Source organism: Danio aesculapii, chromosome 14 (assembly GCF_903798145.1).
Source record: "Danio aesculapii chromosome 14, fDanAes4.1, whole genome shotgun sequence".
Lineage (NCBI taxonomy): Eukaryota > Metazoa > Chordata > Actinopteri > Cypriniformes > Danionidae > Danio > Danio aesculapii.
This window is the reverse complement of record NC_079448.1, coordinates 28,240,327-28,263,341: the sequence shown is the minus strand read 5'-3', so window position 1 is coordinate 28,263,341 and position 23,015 is coordinate 28,240,327. Positions and strand designations below refer to the sequence as shown.

General features: G+C 33.1%; 1 protein-coding gene across 1 annotated transcript; it reads right to left on the bottom strand.

Moving 5' to 3' along the window:
• Positions 1-961: 961 nt before the first annotated feature.
• Positions 962-22,801, bottom strand: ccdc69 (coiled-coil domain containing 69). The gene is made up of 9 exons (XM_056472734.1): positions 22,670-22,801; positions 15,270-15,333; positions 13,633-13,808; positions 7,535-7,622; positions 7,355-7,428; positions 7,121-7,222; positions 6,927-7,046; positions 4,931-5,028; positions 962-3,192 (listed from the first exon to the last, which is right to left on the bottom strand). The coding sequence occupies exons 1-9, from the start codon at positions 22,715-22,717 to the stop codon at positions 3,018-3,020; spliced, it is 945 nt and encodes a 314-aa protein (XP_056328709.1). The 5' UTR covers positions 22,718-22,801; the 3' UTR covers positions 962-3,017.
• Positions 22,802-23,015: the final 214 nt, after the last annotated feature.

Sequence of the window (23,015 nt, the reverse complement as noted above, 5' to 3'; positions counted from 1 at the left end):
GGTATACAGATTTTAAGTGGCTGAAAATTTGAGGAAAACGTTTCTCATCAATGGCGCACGCTGTATAAAACAGTTTGATGGAGTTTTTTGCCTACTTAAATATAATCCATTGTTATAACCTATTTTAATCATGTTATCTTCATTTCATTGAGAACTCTATGTGGGGCTGCCCAAACTAGGGTCAATTCTAACTGCAGCGTCTCTTGATAACAGTAAACTAATATGTTCAAAGAACTGCAGACTGAAGAATGACTTGCATGTTATAAACAGTTTGTGACACATTCTGGAGGCAACATTTTAATCTGAGCAACAATACACTGTTATTTCCCTCACCTGTTTTTAGCTTAAGTCACTGCTCCCCCTAGAGACAAAGTCTGGGTATTAATAACTGTTTGGGTATAAGGTGCTGAAAATCTGATATTCATTCAGGACTCAAAATATGATGGAAACATGGAGCAGCACACCATGTCCTTTAACCACCACTATTATTGAACAATCCCTGCTTGATTAGCATGTTGTTCTCAAAGCAGCCCTTTGGTTTGAATTTTTTTTTCTGAAAGAATTCTTCAGTGACGGCGTCACAGTGGCTCAGTGGTTAGCACTGTCACCTTACAGCAAGAAGGTCGCTGGTTGGAGTCCTGGCTGTTTTTTTTTTTTTTAGCATTTCTGTGTGGAGTTTGCATGTTCTCCCGTGTTTGCTCCGGTTTCCTCCGGGTGCTCCGGTTTCCCCTACAGTCCAAAGACATGCAGGTGAATTGAATAAACTAAATTGGCCGTATGTATGTGTGTGAATGAGTGTGTCTGGATGTTTCCCAGTACTGGTTTGCAGCTGAAAGGGCATTTACTGTGTAAAACATATGCTGGATAAGTTGGCGGTTCATTTCGCTGTGGCAACTCCTGATTAATAGAGACTAAGCTGAAGGAAAATTTATGAATTCTTCCGAAATCAAAACACAATCCCTCTTATTCAGCTTTTATTGCTTGATTTTCTTCTAGGAAACATCTTCCACCAAAGGCACTGATTCAGAGGTAAACATATATAAATGGCAGAACATTTAAAATAATTCACAACAGTAAAGAAAGAAAATTATGAAAAATATGGATAGAAAGGCCACCGATTTACCAGTTATGCTATTAAAATAGCAAATCAATCACTGCAACTAGAAAGCCATCAAAAGAACTATAAAAAATGTAAGGAGCTCACAGTGGAAACTGTTCAGAACTTTCAGAGTATTATTTTAAAATTGGATTAGTAACTAAAGATTTTCTTGAAATAAATGCACACTGGCTTTGTGGGCCAACAACAATTGGATTTTACCCCTACTTTACCAACAACTGAAAAGCAGAAGAATTTGAAATGGAAATACTATGGCAAGATGTGCATAGTGTAAAAAAAACAAAACATAACTGGTAATCACCAAACACCCATCATCACTATACAGAATAAAAACACTGATATAAAAGTGCAAGTGCATCTAAAAAAATAAATCATGCTACATGTACAAGTGCTCTGGCTCCAATGTTTGGATGCAAGAAGACAACCGTTTTAATACCACCTACTTTTCTACTGTTTCCTAGAAAGAAATAAAAATAATGGGTAGAATAAAAACTGAAAAAACGGATATTAAAATTTGGCAAAAACTGCTACTATGTAGTATACGACAACAAAAAACCTATATAGATAGTTCACCCAAAAATGAATTCTCTCATTATTTATTTACACTGAAAAAAGGGGTTCACCACAATTAATTTGTGTTGGGACAACATGAATGAACTAAGTTAGCTTGTAACTTTTTATAAATTTAAATAAATTCAACAAACTAATTCAGTTGCACAAAAGACCGATACTGAGGACTGCTGGAAAAAAAAACTTTCAGAATTTGTGTTCCTACTAAAGCAGGGATGGGCAAACTCGATCCTCGAGGGCCGGTGTCCCTGCATAGTTTTGCACCAACCCTAATAAAACACACCTGCTTGTAGCTTTCTAATGATCTTGAAGACACTAATTAGGGTGTTCAGGTGTGTTTGATTAGTGTTGGAGCAAAACTCTGCAGTGACACCGGCCCTAGAGGATCGAGTTTGCCCATGCCTGTACTAAAGGTTACCAGTTTCCAACATTCTTCAAAATATATTTGTGTTTTACAAAAAAACAGGAAACTGATAAAAGTCTAGAGTCACTTTAACGTGAGTAAATGGTGAGGAAACGTACATTTTTAGTTAAACTATCTGTTTAAAATGCAGTTACCCAAAAGTGAAATGGGTAAACTTACACACCCATGGTACATTTAAGATGTCAATGACATATTTTCTTCACTTGAAAAAGATTACAGAAGGTTTTTAGCTCAAACTGTGGTCTCTGGCGATTTTTGAGTTAAAATAAAATAAATAAATACATACATTAAATAAAATAACTCTCAAAGATACATTAATATCTTACGAAGCTAACCATATTTACCTTTAATCCACAGCGGACGAGTGCTCAATATACGAGTGCTCAATTATAAATAAGATTATGATAAACTAACTGTTGTAAATTATGATGATCGCTTTGTTTCATAACACTTCAATGTATCGTTAAGTGCAGATATTAAGATATTAATCGTGTTTTGCCACTGATGTGCATTTCACGAATCCCAAAAACCAAAGTTTTAGCTAAAAACCTTCTTTAATGATCTAAAGTCATCTAGATCTGGCCTGACAGTGATTAAATTAGCATCAAATGTTCATTTCTGGGTGAACTGCCCCTTTCACACTAATAACTAATGAATAGATCCACAGCTAATTCAAAACTCAATAATAATAATAAAAAACCTCATATGCAACATCTCAAAATAAAATACAATTAAAATATAATTATGTACAAAAATACAGTTTTGCCAGTTAAAACTTTAAATGCAGTGAGTATAAATGCAAGTCCTTTTCAGCTTCACTGCATGTTCACAGCACTCCACAACAACTGGCATTTAAAACAGAAGGCACGGGTCAGGATACAGTGATACAGTGGGTTAAGGCTTCAGTCAGCTGGGAGACACTTGTGTGGGAATGACTGAGGGCAGGTGGAATGCGGAGCAGGAGTCTCTGCGGTGCAGCAGTTTAAACAACAGCTCCTCTTTCTCCTGGATGAGCTTCTGATTCTGCAGGGACTGTTTCTCCAGCACTTCCTGCAGGTCATTCTGCTCTTTGGACAGTTGTCTGAAAGAGGACGACAAGGGTTTATGGAAAAACTGAAAATATTTGTATTAAGTGTTTTGGTGATTTTAAATAAAGTACAATTCTCATCATTATCAAGCCAGTAACTAGGTAAGACGAACTAAGCCTAATGAACTACTAATTTGCCATTTAATTAAAGTCATCAAGACAGTAGGGTTTAGAGATGTAGCATAAGGTTATACTTTAAGTGCTAATATTATTAAGCAGGTAATAGAGCAGTAGTTAATAGTGGGAACTGGACTAAAGTGTTCCCGAATGTTTATGTATGAAAACTCACATACATGTAGCGTTATCAAAATTATGGCAACACTAAGTCACAATTCATGTCATTAACAATTCATTAACTAACACTACTAGCATAAGAAACTATTAATTAGCTGTTTATTAACAGTAAGAAGTTGGGTTCAGGGAAGGATTAGGAATGTAGAATATCATACTTTCATACATTAACTACTAATGAACGGATAATAATTTAATAATAGGCAGGTTATAAGCCAGTAGTTAACAGCATAAATTATAACAAACTACACTGCAACCAAAATTACAGTTGTAACTCGTTGGGTAATCCAAATAGTAAGCGAAATGTTCATAAAAGCATCTGTACCACCAGGTGGCACCAGATACAAACATTTGAAGTATAAGCAACTTTACACACATACAACAACAGGAAAGCCGGTAATTAAATAAAAATGTAATTATATCTATATAAGACACAAACAAGTTAATGTTTATTCAAACATTAAAATACTGGAATCCCTCACTTGTTCCAAACCTATTTGAGATTCTTCTGCTGAGCACTGGTAAACGGACTTCAGTAACATTTACAGTAGTCAAAATTTGAAGTGGATCAAAAAATATTTTCAAAATTTTCCCAAGACAAGAATGGCTGTTCTTCAATAGTTTTAGGCCAACTTTGATATACGGTTTTGATCTACTTCAAATGTTGACTACTGTATATATTTTTACCTACTATGGAAGTCAACGGTTACAGGTTTCCAACATCTTTTGTGTTCAACAGAAAAACAAAACACTCTTAACATTTAGAATCACATAAGGGCGAGTAAATGTTGAGTACCTTCTTTTTAGGTGAACTATAGCTTTAAAAACTATACTTTTAAAATAATTTTCCATGCACAAATTTCTACAGCCTTTAAAGTTCAACATGACCAACATTTTGCAGAAAAACTCATTCACAATCCATGATGTCTTCTGTCATCGAATTAACAGTTGATATGTTTTAGCAATTAAAAGTACTTTAGTATAATGGTAGTCCTTTTTTACTACGTAACCTTTACAGCATTTATTAAAGTAAACCTGAGAATAATTTAAATATTGCTGCAAACTACTCAAATCTAGTGCATCATCCATATAAGCATTTTTAGGAAAAAACACTTTAAAGAGGTGTTAAATACGATATATCAGTCATTTGCAGAATTTTTATTTGTACACATTGTAATTTCCATTTTGTTATCATATATGTAATTAATATATTACTGATAAATGTCTGTATTTAAGCCATTGTATCCTTAAAATAATAATTAAAATAGGAAAAAAATATTATAAGCCGAAGGGAGTCTTCATAAAATTCTTAACACACACGCACGCACGCACGCCATCAGTTGGCCAAACAGATATTCCTTCCCCCAAAAAATGTCAGGCTGCACAAAGCAGAAGAATGTTTTGTTGGCACCGTGTTTGATTGTTTGAGAGGATGACATACTGTATGAGGCTTTGGTAGTTGTCTATTCGGACTCTGAAGTCCTCGTTCTGCTGGAGAGCCTGCAGGAGCTGATCCTCCAACGACAGATTCTTCTCCATCTGAGAATCACAGAGAACAAGTGTCGTGATTTTACTAAAACTCCTGATGTGGAGGGTTAAAAAAGCTTTTGGCCTCAGTTGGGAACTACAGCATTTCTCTTCCAAACTTTACTAAAGTAATGTGCCTCATCAAACTTGTTTGCAAAATGCCAAAAATACACACAATTGCTGCAGTTTCAGCTGAAACTAAAACACCAGAGGAAATAAAAGTATAACCTCATTCCTTTTCATGCAAATTATGATCATGTGGCTGATTATTAGTTAAAGAATATATAACAATATAATAATTTTTATAATAATTACTATAATATATAATTATATAATTAGAATAATTATTTTCCTGCTCAATATGTTCAAACAATTCCAGGTGTTAAATAAATGATTAATGTAAGGTTTATGCTTCAAAATGGAACCGTTTGCACCACATGGAGTGTTTACTAATGTAGAAAGATATTAGTTATTATTAATATTATTATTACTATTACTACTACTACTAATAAAAAAAAAGGAATTTCCAAATCTCATATTTGAAAATAGAATGTCAACCCACCGAAGGAATATTTAATCTAAATTTAAAACTTGAAAGAAATTGTGATCATTTTTACATCAGGCGATTAGTAATAATCATTTAATTATTTGATGGTTTGCCAATTTTGTCCAGCCCTGCTTTAATTCAAACATTAGTGCAATATCAGTTTTGATAAAATGTTGCCAGACACATGTTTCGCATGAGCCAGAGTTGCCATTTCATTTTGCAAACAAATAGGTCAATTTGCCACATTCAAATTAACAACATGAATAAACAAATAAAGCACGCCTGTTTACTTTTGTACAGAACTTCTGTCAGCAAGAGTGAATAAACATGTTTAACAATGTGAATGCAACCAAATGTATTGTTAGACAGGGGGCTCAAAATAGATTTTTTTAAATCTGCTCTTTAAACAGGATATAGAGAAATTCAATACCTTTTAGGACTTTTTTTTAAACACTTTTCCCATACATTTCATACCTTTTCCATGCAAGACCTCATCGCCACTTCAGATTTCAACCAGTAACATTGAAGACACTAATTTGTAGTAGATTTGCTAAATACTGATTGTAAGAAACTAATCCTAAACTAAAACATTATTCATATATTGCATAAAAATGCTAATGCCAGCTGGTGGCATTTATAGAACAGCAGGAATAACAATACTTCCTTGGTTGCTTTAGTAAATAAAGCTAAGTGAAGTCATATCTAGCAGGATTTTATCGACTTTATAAACTAGACAGCATCCCAATATTGGCAGATTAAATTCAGGCGAACTTTAGCAAATGACTATACACATTGTATAATCATTCATTTATTCATTCATTTCTTTTCGGCTTAGTCCCTTTATTAATCTGGGGTTGCCACAGCGGAATGAACCGCCAATTTATCCAACATATGTTTAACACAGCGGATGCCCTTCCAGCCCCAACCCATCACTCGGAAACAGCCATACATACTCATTCACACACATACACTACAGAGAATTTTTAGCTTACCCAATTCACCTGTACCACATGTCTTGGACTAGTGGGGGAAACCGGTGCAGCCGGAGGAAACCCACGCAAGCACTCGGAGAACATGCAAACTCCACACAGAAATGCCAACTGTTCCAGCCGAGGCTTGAACCAGTGACCTTCTTGCTGTGAGGCGACAGCGCTAACCACTGCACCACCACGTCACCCCATTGTATAATTAAATTATGCAAAATTTAATACCATGTAAAATAGCATTTAAGATTTTAAATACTTTAAGGGCCTTAAATTATTCTAAATTGATTTATCAACTTTTAATACTTTAAGACCCCACAGGACACCCTGTTAAAACACGTAGTTATTGATGGCTAATCTAATACATTAACATGTTGTACCAGTGTTTCCATCTGCAGAAGCTTGTTCCCCTGGTCTTGCAAATTCTGACGTTTCATTTCAATCACAAATAACAGGCTCTCCTGCTCTTGCTCCCAGAATTCACCAGGGCTGCCATGAGTCTGAAACGAAAACATGGAGGCATGTGAATATCTGAAACCTGCTTAATTAACAGTGCCCCATTCTAAAAACAAACCTCAATATTCCTCTGAAGGTCTCTCTTGAGCATGGATGCCTCTGCTCGGCGCTTTAACTCGTCGAACAGCTTCAGCTCTGACATCAAGCCTTCAATCTGATCCTGAGTTTACAGAAAGTTCAGATCGGTCACATCAAAGTCAAGTCTGGCATGACTGGAGAATATTAGATCAGTCCTTAATCACATGTAATTTAGGCAAATCAGAGCAGTGAGGTTACAAATCGTCTGCTTCACCTTCAGAGCTTCCTCGGCTGCGACGTGAGACTCATTTAAAACATTCTTCTCCTTGTTGTGCAATCGCTGTAGCTCTGCAGATTTAAATATCATTTAATAAATGTCATTTACCAAAACCGGACTTGGCACTTCACATCATATGGCAGCAGTTATTGTCATTTAGTATTGCAGTTGTCTGACCTTCAGTCTCGCTCTGATGATGTTCTGAGACGCTCCTCATTTGTTTTTCATGAAGATCGTTCAGATCTGCGGTGATCTCAGTCTTCACCTATAAACAAGACCAAACAATATTAGCACCAAAGCTATTTCCACTGCAAACTCACGGGAAAACATGGGAAAAATGTATATTGCAAATATAATGCAACCATATTTTCTTACAGCAGTATTAAAAAAATAGCATTTATATAAACTCTTTCACTTCAATACTTGGTTTGAAATTATGCCAGACGTCGTTTTTTTTAAATGTCTATTAATGATAGGGCTGCATGATATTGGAAAAAAAATGGTATTGCAGTATTAATGCGATTAATATTGTGATTTGAATACAGTATCACTAGTAGTAATATAATGATTGACTAAGGTCACTATTAATTGTGCTTTAATTCGTTACAGTTAATTAATCGTCAAGGCTTCTTAACTCTGCGTTTTTGCACAAAACTGCTGCAACGAAACAAAGTTATGCCAACTGTGCACTAGTTTAAAGTTCGAGATTTTACACAGTACGCATGTACACTGGAGTAAAGGCTGACTTTAACTAGGGCTATTAACTAAGGGCCGTTCACATATTATGTCTTTTGCGTGCACAAGTTAGTTGTTTCCAATGGAGGTGTGCGGCTTGCATGTGCAGCGATGCACACGCAGTGCGACACTCCCACTCTCCAGACGCACCTAATTGAAATAATGATGCGAGCGCACTGCAAGTCACGTGACCGTCAGCTACATACTTTATGGAATATACACATTTCTACTCCAAAGAGAAAAAAATTCATTAATTCATTTACTTTTCAGCTTAGTCCCTTTATTAATCTGGGGCCGCCACAGCGGAATGAACCACCAACTTATCCAGCATATGTTTTTACGCAGCGGATGCCCATCCAGCCACAACCGATCACTGGGAAACATCCATACACACACACACAACGGTCATTTTTAGCCTACCCAATTCACCTGTACCGCATGTTTTTGGACTTGTGGGGGAAACCGGAGCACCCAGAGGAAACTCACGCGAACACGGGGAGAACATGCAAACTCGACACAGAAATGCCAACTGACCCAGCCGAGGCTCGAACCAGCGACCTTCTTGCTGTGAGGTAAACGTGCTACCCACTGTGCCACTGTGTTGCCAGAGAAAACAAATTCAAAGGGGAAAATTTTAAAAGGGAAATACTTAGCTTGGCTTTAAATATAGCTTAGATTTACATTAGACAAATGCTGTTTTTCCATTAGACAATTATATATTTTTTAGTTTATTTATTCATTGTTCTGTCATTTATTTTCAGTGTAAAATGATTACTCTTGTTTAAATGCCAAAAATCTTTTCACTTAATTTTAAGTCCAATGAGAAATGGACTATTGTTTGTTTTTTTATTATCATTTTGTGCTGTATTATTTAGTTACTGAGCAGCAATAAACAACACTTTAAAATATAGAGTTTTCATGTGATTTTCTAAACTAGTAGTGTTTTGAAATTAATGAATGCATAATAATCGTGATAACCATGATTATTCCTCAGACTATAATCACACAACCAAAATCAATAATCGTTGCATCCCTACTCACAGTAAAGTTGAATAGCACTATTTGATTGTTTTAACAGTATTCAGGTGCAGAAATTGAATAAAATCACAATGCAAAAAAGCTTTTCTTTGCTTTGTCTCATTTCTAGTCCAAATAAATATATCTTAGAAAAAATCTTAGATCAAGTAAAAATATTGTTTTGTTTTAAAATTAAGATAAAATAAGTCAACTGTTGCAGATGCACACATTGAGATATTGATGCTGAAACGATATATTGTGCAGCCCTAATTATTGACATTTCTAAATAAGACTGGTTTAAAGATATATGAACCTAAAAAAAAAAATATATGTATATATATGTATGTATGTGTGTGTAGGTAGGTAGGTAGGTAGATAGGTAGATAGGTAGATAGGTAGATAGGTAGATAGGTAGATAGGTAGGTAGATAGGTAGATAGGTAGATAGATAGATAGATAGATAGATAGATAGATAGATAGATAGATAGATAGATAGATAGATAGATAGATAGATAGATAGATAGATAGATAGATAGATAGATAGATATATATATATATATATATATATATATATATATATACGAATCAAACATGAGACTTTCTGGTGTTTGCATCTAATTCTATTTACAAAAGTCATCAGGTTTTATTACAATGTAAACTATAATAATAATAATAATAATAATAATAATAATAATTACCAGTATGTAAATAAAAAATAAAAAATCAGAAATTTCACTAAACCTCTTTACTGAGGTGTCCATTTTTTTTCCATTTATTTTATTATTATTATTACTATTATTGGTATTATTATTATTATTATGCAAGAGGTACACAAATAACATAAGATCACACACAAATGAAAAAAAACAAAAACAAAGAACAGATGAAAAAACAAAAAACAAAAACAGGCAGGTACAGGCAGGTGTGCATGTTTGCATGCGTGTGCACGTATGTGTGCGCATGTAAAGAGTGCCACTCATTAGAAATAAGAAAATATTTGTGTGATCATAGTAGTCATATCACACATGAAAGTGAATTTTATATAAAATCAAAGCTTACATATCAGTCTCTGGGCTTGCTGCATCACAAATACCAAAATTTTAACAATTTATAAAAAAAAAAATGAATAACTGGCCATCGGGTATTAGGCATAAAGATATATATTTTGACCGTGATTTTTTTTTAAGTATTACATTGCTTTGTAAACGTTTATTATTACTATTTGATGAGTCTCCCCATACAGTTTGATATAGCGCTTGGACCCGGAAGCCACTTAGCATGACGCCACACACATTTAAATTTTGGGGTGAACTATCACTTTAACTATCAACTTAATAATGACAACTTTATTAAATAAATGAGTCTACAAAGTTCTAGACTACCAATAAGCTCTTGGTGAAAGGTAAAAAAACAGCATCATTTGCTCTCCCTTGTAAAACAAGCAGTGCTCTAGTGCGTTTAAAAACACAAACCAACCCCCTTTACAGGGCAATGAATAACATCCCTCTGCAAACAGGTTTAGTTTTGTTGGTCAGAGGTTAACACAAGGACAGATGTACCACAGCACGCACACCCAAATCTAAACAGACAATCACCACAACTGTGCACACAATCCCCAAAATTCCCAATTATATTGTAATAGAAGAGCATGTCTTGTTTATTACTGCTGACAGCTCAATAATGTATAACCCGCTGACATAATCTGGGAGCAGAATACTTGGCTTTATTGAATGGCTATATGAAGCTACATGTACCTTCTATGAGCTTCATTCACAAGAGGAAAAAAGAAAAGGGATTTTTTTATAAAGATTACTAGGGATGTACCGTTGACCAGCGAGAAATCACATTTTCTTTGTTTTGTTTTAATTCAGCCCATCTCTGTTTTAGACTCGCATATAAGATCATGTTAGATTGTGTCTAGTTTTAAATATTTTAAAACATCGAAAAAAGTGACCAGGACATATATCAGGGTATCAGTAGGTTTCGAAGAGTTATAATTAAGACTTTTTAATACCCTATAGAATGAAATTTAAGACCAATTTTATAGTACAGAATTTGCACAAAAAAAAAAAAAAAAAAGCACGCAACACAATTAATAACGGCCCTTACTTAACACTGTTAATTATACATATAAAGTGTGGAAAACTTCAAAACATCATTGATAACAACAACAACAACAACAATAATAATAAGTAAAAAAATAATAATAAAAATCATAATAACCTTTTCACAACAGTTCCCCCAAACTGCATTAATAACACTAACAAAATATAACTTTCCAATGTCAATAACTTATGCCTATTAATAAATTAAAAATAAATATATTTTATATCTATAGCTTTTTATTATTGTTTTATAGATGCTTGTTTTCTGATTTAGTTTGATGAAGTTCTGGTAAAGCATTTGCTGGCAACCTCAACGTGACTGATGTTTTCTCTTTTTAAATTAAGACTGATGTCTACAAGAAAGAAAGAAAAAAAAAAAGTTTAATATGATTTAAACTGCATTTTACAGCATATCATATTAATAACATAGTGCCACTTTCATAGTGTGGAAAAGGCTCAGCACCAATGACAAGCTACATGCTGCTCTGAGTGTCTATGGGAGTCTGTATAACAACACAGCGCGCTGATCACCAGTCAAGTGAGCAAAAAAATAAATTAATAAATAAGATTACGGTCCCAGACAGATTCCAAGCCCTTGGTTGGTCGATCGGTGCATTAGCATTCTTTATTTGCTAATGTATGTGTTGACGCAGCTGTTATAAGCTTTTACAGAGCGCAATTCCAGCAAACTCTGTTTTTACACGAGGGAAATCCCAGCGAATATTAAGTATGCAAACAAAATGCTTTTTATTGGGTTCCACCAAAGACTATAAATGGATTTGGTTATACCCATGTTGTTCTGCATGAGGACAGATGAAGAGATTTAAACAGATTTCAAAAGGGAAACAAAATCTTACAGGTTCGATTGGATTGCATTTTTAAGACTTTTGAAACATGGATTCAAGACCTTTTGACTGCATTTACATAGCAGATCTTGATTTGTGGCTGTATCTGATTTTTTTTTTTGATGACCTGCTTACATCATCTTTTAAAAGTAACTCTTATCTGATTGTCTGTATTTACATGGTACAAGGCAAAAAGACACAATAAGCAAGCAAAAAAAAAGAAAAAATGAAAAACATTTCTTTTTTTTCTTAATTTTGAAAAGTTGTTTTACTATAGTTTATGACAGAAAATTTCTCATTTGGCCATCTTCTTTTAATCTAGACTTTTTAAAACCAGTAGACATCTTAACGTCATTTCCATGGCGTGATTTATGCATGTGGTGTACACAACAGTTTTAGTCTAGCCTATAGCTTTCTCTCTCGTTAACATGCTTAAATACTTGTGCTACATGACAATATAAAAGCTTTTTTTAGTCCTAGTGTGTGAGATTTAAGGTTTGGGACTCTGCTGATGTCTGTTCCGAAATGAAAGCGTCAGAGTTGACATCATTCGCTATGGTTTTTAATGACGCACTACTCGCATTGACATGTGAAAATCTGATATACCTGCTTACGCTGCAAACACAGGGACACAGATCCGATTCATATCGGATAAACTTCTACATATGAACAAGGCCTTAAGCTGATTTGAGTAAATCGGAATACATGTGATTTTTTCCTGCTTACACGTACATGGGCCATATCCGATATGTGACACAAGAGAGAGATAAAAAAAATAAAATAATAAAAAAGAATTGGGTCACATGAACCATGCAGTGTAAATGCAGCCTTTAAGACTAATTAAGACCTTATTTTATACTACAGAATTTAAGACTTCTTAAAGATCCGCAGAAGCCCTGTACATTTTAAATAATCTGAGAAAATTTGTAACTAAAGCGAATTAAAGATCCATCCAAATTCATTCGGTATAGTGTCAGTATATTGTGCACGCTCTACAAGCATTGTGCAGTGATGTATAACCCAATGGATTAGAGCACAACTTCATCTGTTTGAAACAAAGCACAGGCCAATTTGAAGTGCAGACATTCGATCTTGACAGATAAACATGCACCCTATACTGATACTGAGAAAAAGAAACTTTTAAATGAAGTGGTTGTTTTAGTTTTATGTGCACGCAAAAGTGTTGTCTTAGCTTGATAATATTCTGATTGAAGCACTGAAGCCATATAGTCTGTTTTGAGGATGTTGTTTGGTACTTTTCTGGACTGTGAATAAGTCAGGACAATTGCTCTCTATGGAGTGTTGAAGAACTTTCAGATTCAATCTAAAATATCTTCATTGAGAAATGGACAAAAGATGGACAAAGTTCAAATGACATAAGGGTGAATGGGGTGAACTAATCCTTCAAAAGTATTTTGTTGCATAATTACACAAAGCTGAAATCAAATCATCATGTTTTGACTTTATACTTTTAAATGAATCTATACAATCTAATTACCAAAAAATGTATTCACAATGATGAGAATAATACACTGTTTGTCAAATTAGCCAATCTGTTTATTACCGAAAAGTACCTTCTCTGTAATGCTATGGACTAAAGTGCAGATGTCCCCAGGATGGTCCTTAAGGAGTTGCTCTCTCTCTTGGTCTCCTGAAGCCGTCAAAACCGCATGTAGGATCTTTAGCTGCCACTCATAATTCTCCAGCTGATTCTCCAAACAACAGTGCTGCTCCTCAGACGAGTGTGTACCTGGGGGAGAAGCAATGAACAATTCATTGTTTGCTTTATAATACATCTGTAACAAAATCTGCATGCACATGAGCCAGTATTGCCCATGGGTAACAACACAACAGTACTTTAACAGGTCTCTGCAACCCATAATCGGCACTACCAAACCCAGAGCTCAGCCAAAAACAACACACTTCATAATGGAACCGTGGGACATTCAAAAGACACATGAAAAACAAACATTAATAGATAACAAAAGAACACATTAATAGATAATAACTGCAGCTTATGAAAGAATATGTGAATATGATATACAGTGGAAGTCAGAATTATTAGCCCCCCTGCTTATTTTTTCCCCCAATTTCTGTTTAACGGTGAGAAGATTTTCTCAACACATTTCTGAACATAATAGTTTTAATAACTCATTTCTAATAGCTGATTTATTTTATCTTTGCCATGATGACAGTAAATAATATTTGACTAGATATTTTTCAAGACAGTTCTATACAGCTTAAAGAGACATTTAAAGGCTTAACTAGGGTTAATTGGGTTAACTAGGCAAGTTGTTGTATAATGATGGTTTGTTCTGTAGACTATCTAATATATATATATATATATATATATATATATATATATATATATATTTTGCTTAAAGGGGTTAATAATTTTGACCTTAAATTTTATTTTTTTAATTAAAAACTGCTTTTATTCTATAGCAGATATAAAACAAATAAGACTTTCTCCAGAATAAAAAATATATTATCAGACATACTGTGAAAATTTCCTTGCTCTGTTAAACATCATTTGGCAAATATTTAAACTTCAACTGTATATTAAATGCAGTAATACATTACATATTTGATATTTTACAATATACACATGGCTTCTGTGAGGCTGTACAGTATGTTGATACTATAAAAATGCACTACGTTTTAGATGTAATGTAAAGAATACAGGTTAAAATTAAGTTGCACACATTTATAAACTTTTATATATGGAAATGTTTGTGAGGTTTTATAAGGGGAAAAAGGTGTTTATTAAATGTAAAGTCATGGCAAAAGTGAGAAACTATATTTTACAACTGAACATCTATATAATATAAAGTGTATTAGTAAATGTATTACATTAACGCAATATGACATTGTATATTTCAACATTCAATAAATGTAATATAACATAATTTATCAGAAAAATATTGTCAAGAAATATATTATATAAAAGCAATATCCTGTATTACACTAATAGAATATATTTTTTTTGTATAAAGTCAACATGCATTAAATAATTTAACATATTGACAGAAAATAGTCATATTGTTCGATCTAAAAAAAAAGCAACAACCCCTCATGTATTATTAAATATACTGTATTATATTAACACTATATAATATCCTACATAAATTCCACCCTTTAATATTTTAGTTTATCTGAAGAACATCTGCCAAGCACAGGCGTTCACGACACGATTCAGAGAAACCCTTACCACTTCCATCTTGCAGTTTGATGTCCTTTGTGTGTTTCTCACCTTCTTGTGCTTTATTTTTCTTCTGCATAAAAAGAAAAAAAAAAACATTGTATAAATGCGCTGAAGAGAATGAATCAATCAATCAGAATTTGGCTGATAAACATCTACATGTACAACCCTCTCATAGGAGTGTCATATAAATTGATATTTGTTGCATTCCAAAAGCTTACGTTACCGGTGAGATATGTACTCAAGATTGCACAATCATGACATCATTGACAAACCACACACAGCACACACTCAAAACTTAGTAGTTCTCAGTTAGTAGTAAAATTGAACCCTCACTTGTAGATTGCCAAATTTTAAACATTTAAACATTACACAAAGTCACTTCTGTAATCTGTACTGATCATAAGGCCAAAAAGAGTGAAAGATTTCAATAAAGAGGATTTTAAGTATCTTTTTATCATTTCAGGCTGGGTGATGAGACAAAAATCTCATATAACGATACAAGTCATCTCATATCCTGATGATGATACATATTAAGACTGCACAATATTGGAAAAAGCTGATATTGCGATACAAATTGCAATATGAATACAGTTTCACAAGATGGTTTGAATAGCTTCATCTGATGTTTTTCTAGGGGGTCTAACATTTTTCATTTGTTTCATGCTTTCATTACTTTGCTGTGTCTCGGTCTTTAGTCAAAATATCTTAAGATATTAGATCATGTAAAAATATTGTTTTATCTTCACCTTCAGAAGTCAAAATTACGTGTTTTTCCTTAAAACAAGCTAACTTATCTTCCAATGGGGTTAGTATCTTATTTTCACTTTGAAATTTAGATATTTGGACTAGAACAAAGACCTATAATCCTATAAAATCCTATAAAAATAAATACAAGTAATCTTTGTTCCACTATTTGTTTTAATTAAATGCACAGTCACAAGCCTGAAATAACTACCCTTTAACTGTATTATGGTTAAACTTAGCAGTGACTACAAATCACATGTGTTCTGTAGCTCCTGGTCAGTTGTGATTCAGACTCAGCATTGCATATGCTGCAATGTGACTATTTTTGATAAGAATATTCCGATATTGATGCTGAAAAAATATATTGTGTAGCCCTAATACATATCACAATATATTCAATCAGGTAACATTGACAATACGGAACTGAATTTTCCTTTTCTTTTCTTTCTTTTTGACATCAGGTATATGCTCAAATATGTACTTATTCATATATGATTATTTTTTATCACTTAACTTGTGTGCAAATGACTTAGTGTAGAAATATAAAATAAATATTCTTGAAATATAAAACACCTTTTAAAAATGATATTACAGTCCCAGCATAAAATATTTATAAGTAAAATGCAAAATGTAAACATTGCCTTTAAGCAAGAAACTTTTTCACTATAATGTTTATTCATACTTCTGCCTGCATCCAGATTGGTCATTGAAATGATGAAAAAGTATTACTGTAAATTATGTATTTTGCAACACTACAAACAATAGATTTTATGCAGCATTTAAAATATGTATTTTATTTAAATTAACATACACAAATTTCTAAATTGAAATAAATTTATATATATATATATATATATATATATATATATATATATATATATATATATTTTTTTTTTTTTTTTTTTTTAACCATTAAACTGAACAACAACAAAAAAACTATTCCAGGAAAAACCCAAAAACGTAAAATTGACAGTTTTTTTTTTTTTTTTTTGCAACCTTAAAAAGTTTGTGGTAGTTTAAAATATTACAGCTTTTTTGTTTTAAATTAAAAGATTACATTATAAATATCTTCACTGTAACTTCTGCATCTTGCCGAAAAAAAGAACTAATTTATTCACAGAGTCTCATCTTCCTGACCCAAAACTTGAAAGGCCTGGTAGTATATAAAGATTTTAGTTAATGCTAAGCTTAGCATACGGTTGGGTTTATCAGCATGTTCTCCCCACACATTTAACAAGCACTGGAATTCAGGAAGAACACTTCATATATCCATAGGGAGTAAAGAATGTGCCGTTCCAGTGTGAATGTTTGAAGACAGGAGCTCAGGGCTGCCGCAGTTCACAGGTGATTTAACGTTTTGAGGTATACGTGCCAAAAGTCTGCTGAGATATAACCCACACACAAACACTCACAAGCGCAAAATATCTCTCCTCTAAGAGCAAAGCCTGCCTTTACTAGATCAAGTTAGTACCGGGTTTTTAGAGTACAGCTGCTGGAGATTTTGACATTAATCTTTAACAATACAAATACTGTATAAAAGAGCAAACAAAGAATGTGTTGTATGGCCTCAGCAGTGTTGCAAGTCATATGGCTTCATCATGATTGGGTTTTATTATTATTTAACCAATAATAACCTACTGAACCAATCAGGCTCAGAGCATCAGGCTCATCTTTACAAATGATCTTGAGTGAAAAAAACAATTATGAATTAATAATAATAATTTATTCAAATATTCACATTAACAGACAAACAGGCATACAGACAGACATTTTGAAAAAAATTTAATTTAGGAAAAAAAATCGTATTGATTTTGAAAGGTTTTGTATACAAATGACTACATTTAAAAAAAAAAAAAACAACAACTAAAATGCTTTATTAAAATGCTTAATTATGCATACCAGGTCAGTTAATGATGATATCAAGTTGTAAAGAAACATTACACACCTGTGTTGTCCACCATTGTTGCTTTGATTGCACAAGACCACAGACTGATCATGAAATACTCTGCATTTCATTTGCAGTAGCATTTTAAATCTGTCATGGGGTAAACTAAATATCAATGTACTGCAGTGACTGTTTTCTTTTTTCTTTTAACACAGTATTACCATACCATGAAGTGGCAAAAAAGTAACTTCAACAGTTATAATAACAAAAAGTATATATATATCTGGGTTTCTTCAGGTATCACAAAGTTAAATTTAAGACTTAAGTCATTATGAATGAAATTTTAGACTTACACAGGGCTAAATGCTAAGGATATTTTTTTATATCCCAGATTTCCACTTACCTTATGAAAAAATGATAAATTTAATACGTTTAATAATACGGCGATGATAATAATAATTTTGTTTGAATAGATTTTAATACATTTTCAAATATATCCATTCACAAACCCTAACCCTTACCAAGAATAGAACAAAACATAGCGGTCAATGACTTCAGTCTACAATAATAATAATAATATAATAATAAAAATATATAAATCAGGTCAGTATCCTTAACAGTAAATAAATGGAGAACTTTTAAGCAAATGTTACTGTAAGGAAAGTAATTAAATGCTATTTATTAAGTGTTATTGAGATGGATTGCTTGTGACTGTATGGGTGTTAATGGCCAGATTGGGTAGCTATACATGAACAAAAGAAATAAAAAAAAAGATTTAAGACCCACTACAACACAATATTACAGTAGATTTAAGACTTTAAGGCCTAAAATTTAGCTTTTGAGATTTAAGATTTTTGAAGACCCTGCGGATACCTTGATATATATTATATACATGGTGAGAGCAAACAAATGTTCTAACCAAATTTAATTGCAAACAAATAATGAAGTATGATAGGTAACACTTTATAACAGTCTCATTTAGTAAATTTTAGTTCATCATGGATTGTGTTTATGGATCATGTTAATATTAGTAAAAATAAATACAACTGAATTTTAATAGTTTTTAACTCCATTTAATAAATCAGATTATGACAAATTGACTTAAGGACAATTTCAACAGATTAACTCGATTAACATCACCTTAGAGTAATAAAAACTTTTCATTTTGAGTTAAGTTAATTTAATTAATGCTAATTATTGAACCCTTATTGCACAGTAATGTATAATAGTCGTAAAGTCACAGAAATTTCAAATAATAGTTCCGCATATAATAAGTCTGAATAACAAATGAAACTGTTAATGATTTTACCATGGAATTAAATCTCTAAGCATTCATCATATGAACACCACTGCAAATACAATCTGAATATTCTTAAAAAGCACAGTAAACATTTACATAATTATCCACGTTTTGAGGTGTTCACCATATTAATATTGCGCATGTTCACTGTCAAGTCAAGTCATATTTTGTGTCAAAGCAGTTTAAGAGATAAAGTAGAGATATGGCAAAAATACATTCTTGATAATTATATTCCATGTTGATTGTTGTTATATGTATTTCGAAGATGTTAATGCTTCCAAATTTAAAAGAGTACCCCAACAATGACTGAAGCCACAAAAATGAAAGAGTCCATTAAATGGCATAATCATAATAGCCAAAATTCTATACATCTCTAATATCAACACACATTTACATTGTTGCTCATTTCTGCTGTAATTGGCTCTTAGATCAACATAGAGTAAAAAAGTCCAGAGCTTATCATTGTTAATTATTTTAATTGCATTATCTTTCAATTTCTAAATATGTTTTGTGACTAAAGTATTATTTTAATAAATATATCTGTTTAATAAATCTGTTTTGTTTAAATGCACCAAAATACATTGCCTATATTCACTGAGAACTGGATAAAATATTCATTTTCAAAATGGGCTGTACTCAATTAACATAGAATAAAAAAAGTCCAGAGCTTATCATTGTTATTGACAAATTATTGCGATTCGATTTATATCATTTATAGGCTCAGCCCTAGAGAATACCCAGTCGCAATATATTCAATATTAGCATCTACTACCAGTAGGTGGTTGACAAGCAACTGTTAAAAAAATATAAAGCTTTTATTTAATTATTCTTTCAAATAGATTGGCTCAAAAACTCTGATTCATAAATCAGTGTTCTCACAAGTCCCAAATTAAATCATTCAGTCAAATTATTTTTATTAATGTATTATTTTTTAATATACTGCAGCAATTATCATTGAAACAGAAAATCTATTAAATCATATATTATTTGATTTTTATTTAGTCCTACTTTAGCATTAAGAATCAAGGGAGAATAGTGTTAAAAAAGAAGCTGTATATCCAGAATTGTGCAACAACATGAGAATTTGCAAGCGATGACAGAATTTTCATTTTTGGTTGAGCTGCTCATTGAGGGTGTTGGCTTTAGTCAAGAACAACAGGAGTCAGTCAAACAAAGTCAAACCTTCCTTGGTTAATAAATAGTGAGATTCTTTCTCTGTGCCACATGAGACGGTTTATATGGGAAATGACACGACATGTATGGTTTTGTGTCAGTGTAGGACACAAGCCAACCAAAACACGACATTTATTCTTGATGTAATCTCCAGTTTGAAAGGAACCAAAAGCAAATGATGTCATGGTGTCCATAGCTTGAAGGTCTGCGTTTTTAGATAGCTTGTGAAACAATTCAGTAGACTAGGTTACTTTTCACAAATTAATCATGAATAAAAAGCCAGAACAGGAACCGCTTCCATCTCATCATAATACAGTTTTATCCACAACAAGACTATTATGCATTTGCTGGCTCTCTGTGGCAGGGAACCAAATGTTCTGGAACTTTAATGAAGGCTTGGCTTTATTACACTTCACCGTCATGTGGTTATACGCTTTTGATGCAACTCCAACAGAGGCTGTAATAGCGAGTGTAAGGCTTTCTCTGTTTAGTCTTCAGAGACTTTTCACACTTCTCCAGTTGTCCATGTCAAGTATACTAACACATGGCTATGTGATTAACAGGACCAAATGAACTCTGTCTGTTTATAGGTCGCATTAAAACTTGTAGTGTGAAACTTGGGCAGTAGGGACCCTGCGTGTGTCACATCCAAGCCCAGCGAATCTAAATCCTTCAGCAATCTGGGCTAATGAAAGCTTGACCCTGTCGCTATCAAAGCCAGATTTTATTGCACTCCATGTTTGAGAGCCAAAGGAATGTATTTGATGAATGATTTTGCTCATGCATTTACAGTATGTAATGGCAATGACAAATTTGAGGTTGGTCCAATGACGTGAATTTTTATTATTAAATTAATCCATTTGACACCTTTACAATAAAAACTAATAAGTGAAATAACTTCTGTATTCTTTTTAAATGTGTAGGTGGTATAAATGTCCAATTATTTATAAAAATAATACTATGTGCAAAGTAAATATAGGCTAATGTAGCAGAAAATACTTGCAAAAATGTATGAAGCCAACCCTGTGGTAAAGTTGGTTTTATTATGGAACATTCATTCCTTTTTTTTTAACTGTGACAGGTTGTGACAACTTTGTTTAATTCTGATTACTTAATAATATAAAAATTATTATAATACAATATTCACAAACGTTTTGTTTGCCAACTCTAAACAGGGAAACCATATTACCAGCCAATGGCAATCAAAGCACAACCTTGTTCAGTCAACTAAATAGTGCTTTGAGGAAAAGTTCGTTTTATATTTGCTCATTTAGTGAAAACTTGTGACATGCTCCATGTATTGTTTACCATGGTACTTTAAATATTCGGTCTGAAATGGCACAAGTATGACTTGAAAACAACATTGGCACTATTTAATTGACTGTGAACAATGCTATACTTTCATAGTCATTGGCTGCTAATATAATTTCACTATTTAGAATTAGCAAATAATACTTTTCTGAAATTATATGAACAATGCTATACTTTCATAGTCATTGGCTGCTAATATAATTTCACTATTTAGAATTAGCAAATAATACTTTTCTGAAATTATATGAACAATGCTATACTTTCATAGTCATTGGCTGCTAATATAATTTTACTATTTAGAATTAGCAAATAATACTTTTCTGAAATTATATTATTAGGGTGAAAGTCTGAATGTGTCAATATAAAACCAACTTTACCTCAATTTAGTGCTTATGTTGTTTTAAAGTCATACTTGCATGCTATTTCAGACTGAATATTCACTTCAAAATGAAAGAATGTGCGAATATAAATCCAACTTTTCCTCAAGGAAGCTAACACGAACACTGGAGTTTAAGTCTATAAACCTGGCAAACGTGTTTTAAACTACATTTTACAAAAGATCTCACCTTTTTATCACTTCGTACATCCTGATTTGTCATTTGACCGAAATGCGGAACATTTTAAAAGTGAGCACGAAGCGATCACACTTAAATGCAGGATAACACGCCGTTAATTTGTCACAACGGATGTCAGCGGCGCATTTTAAACAACAGTAGATCTCATCTGATGAAACACCGGCATCTGTTTCTAATTAAAACTTTCACAAGTCGACAAACTAACAGGAGAGCTTTCGCATCGACTAACGCATTAGGGAGGAAGTAACAAGTGATTCGAGAGAACAAAACAAGAGTGGCTCCCTGAATACAAATACATTTACACGTGGTGTTTTTTTGCAGGGTTTCTAACGCTGGAGGCTTTGCTGCGAGTCTCATTGTAACTGTATTATTTCAGCATGTAGGTAATAAAAAAAAAACTAAATAAAATACGACATACCTTTTTCTTTGAGACCTGGCCACAAACTTTGCTGTTGTGACAACCCATCCTCCTCTGCCTTTCGCTCTTTCTGCCTGTGTTCTTCGGTATGATAGTATGTTTTTGGGTGCCTGCAGCAGCTCAAATGCGAGCCCTCTATGATCTGCTCGAATAGGCTGAGACTAAGGCGGAGGGGCGGGATCTACAGAGTCACGGCTGCGCTCTAAAAACGCAGGCTCGACATTTACATCAACGATTTGGTGAATTGGTGAATCAGTGCACAGCTGCGTAAGCCAATATACGCCGCAGGTTCCTCGAGTGTACTTTTTTGGGGGAAAAAGTTTTATATTGTTCGTTTGTTAATATC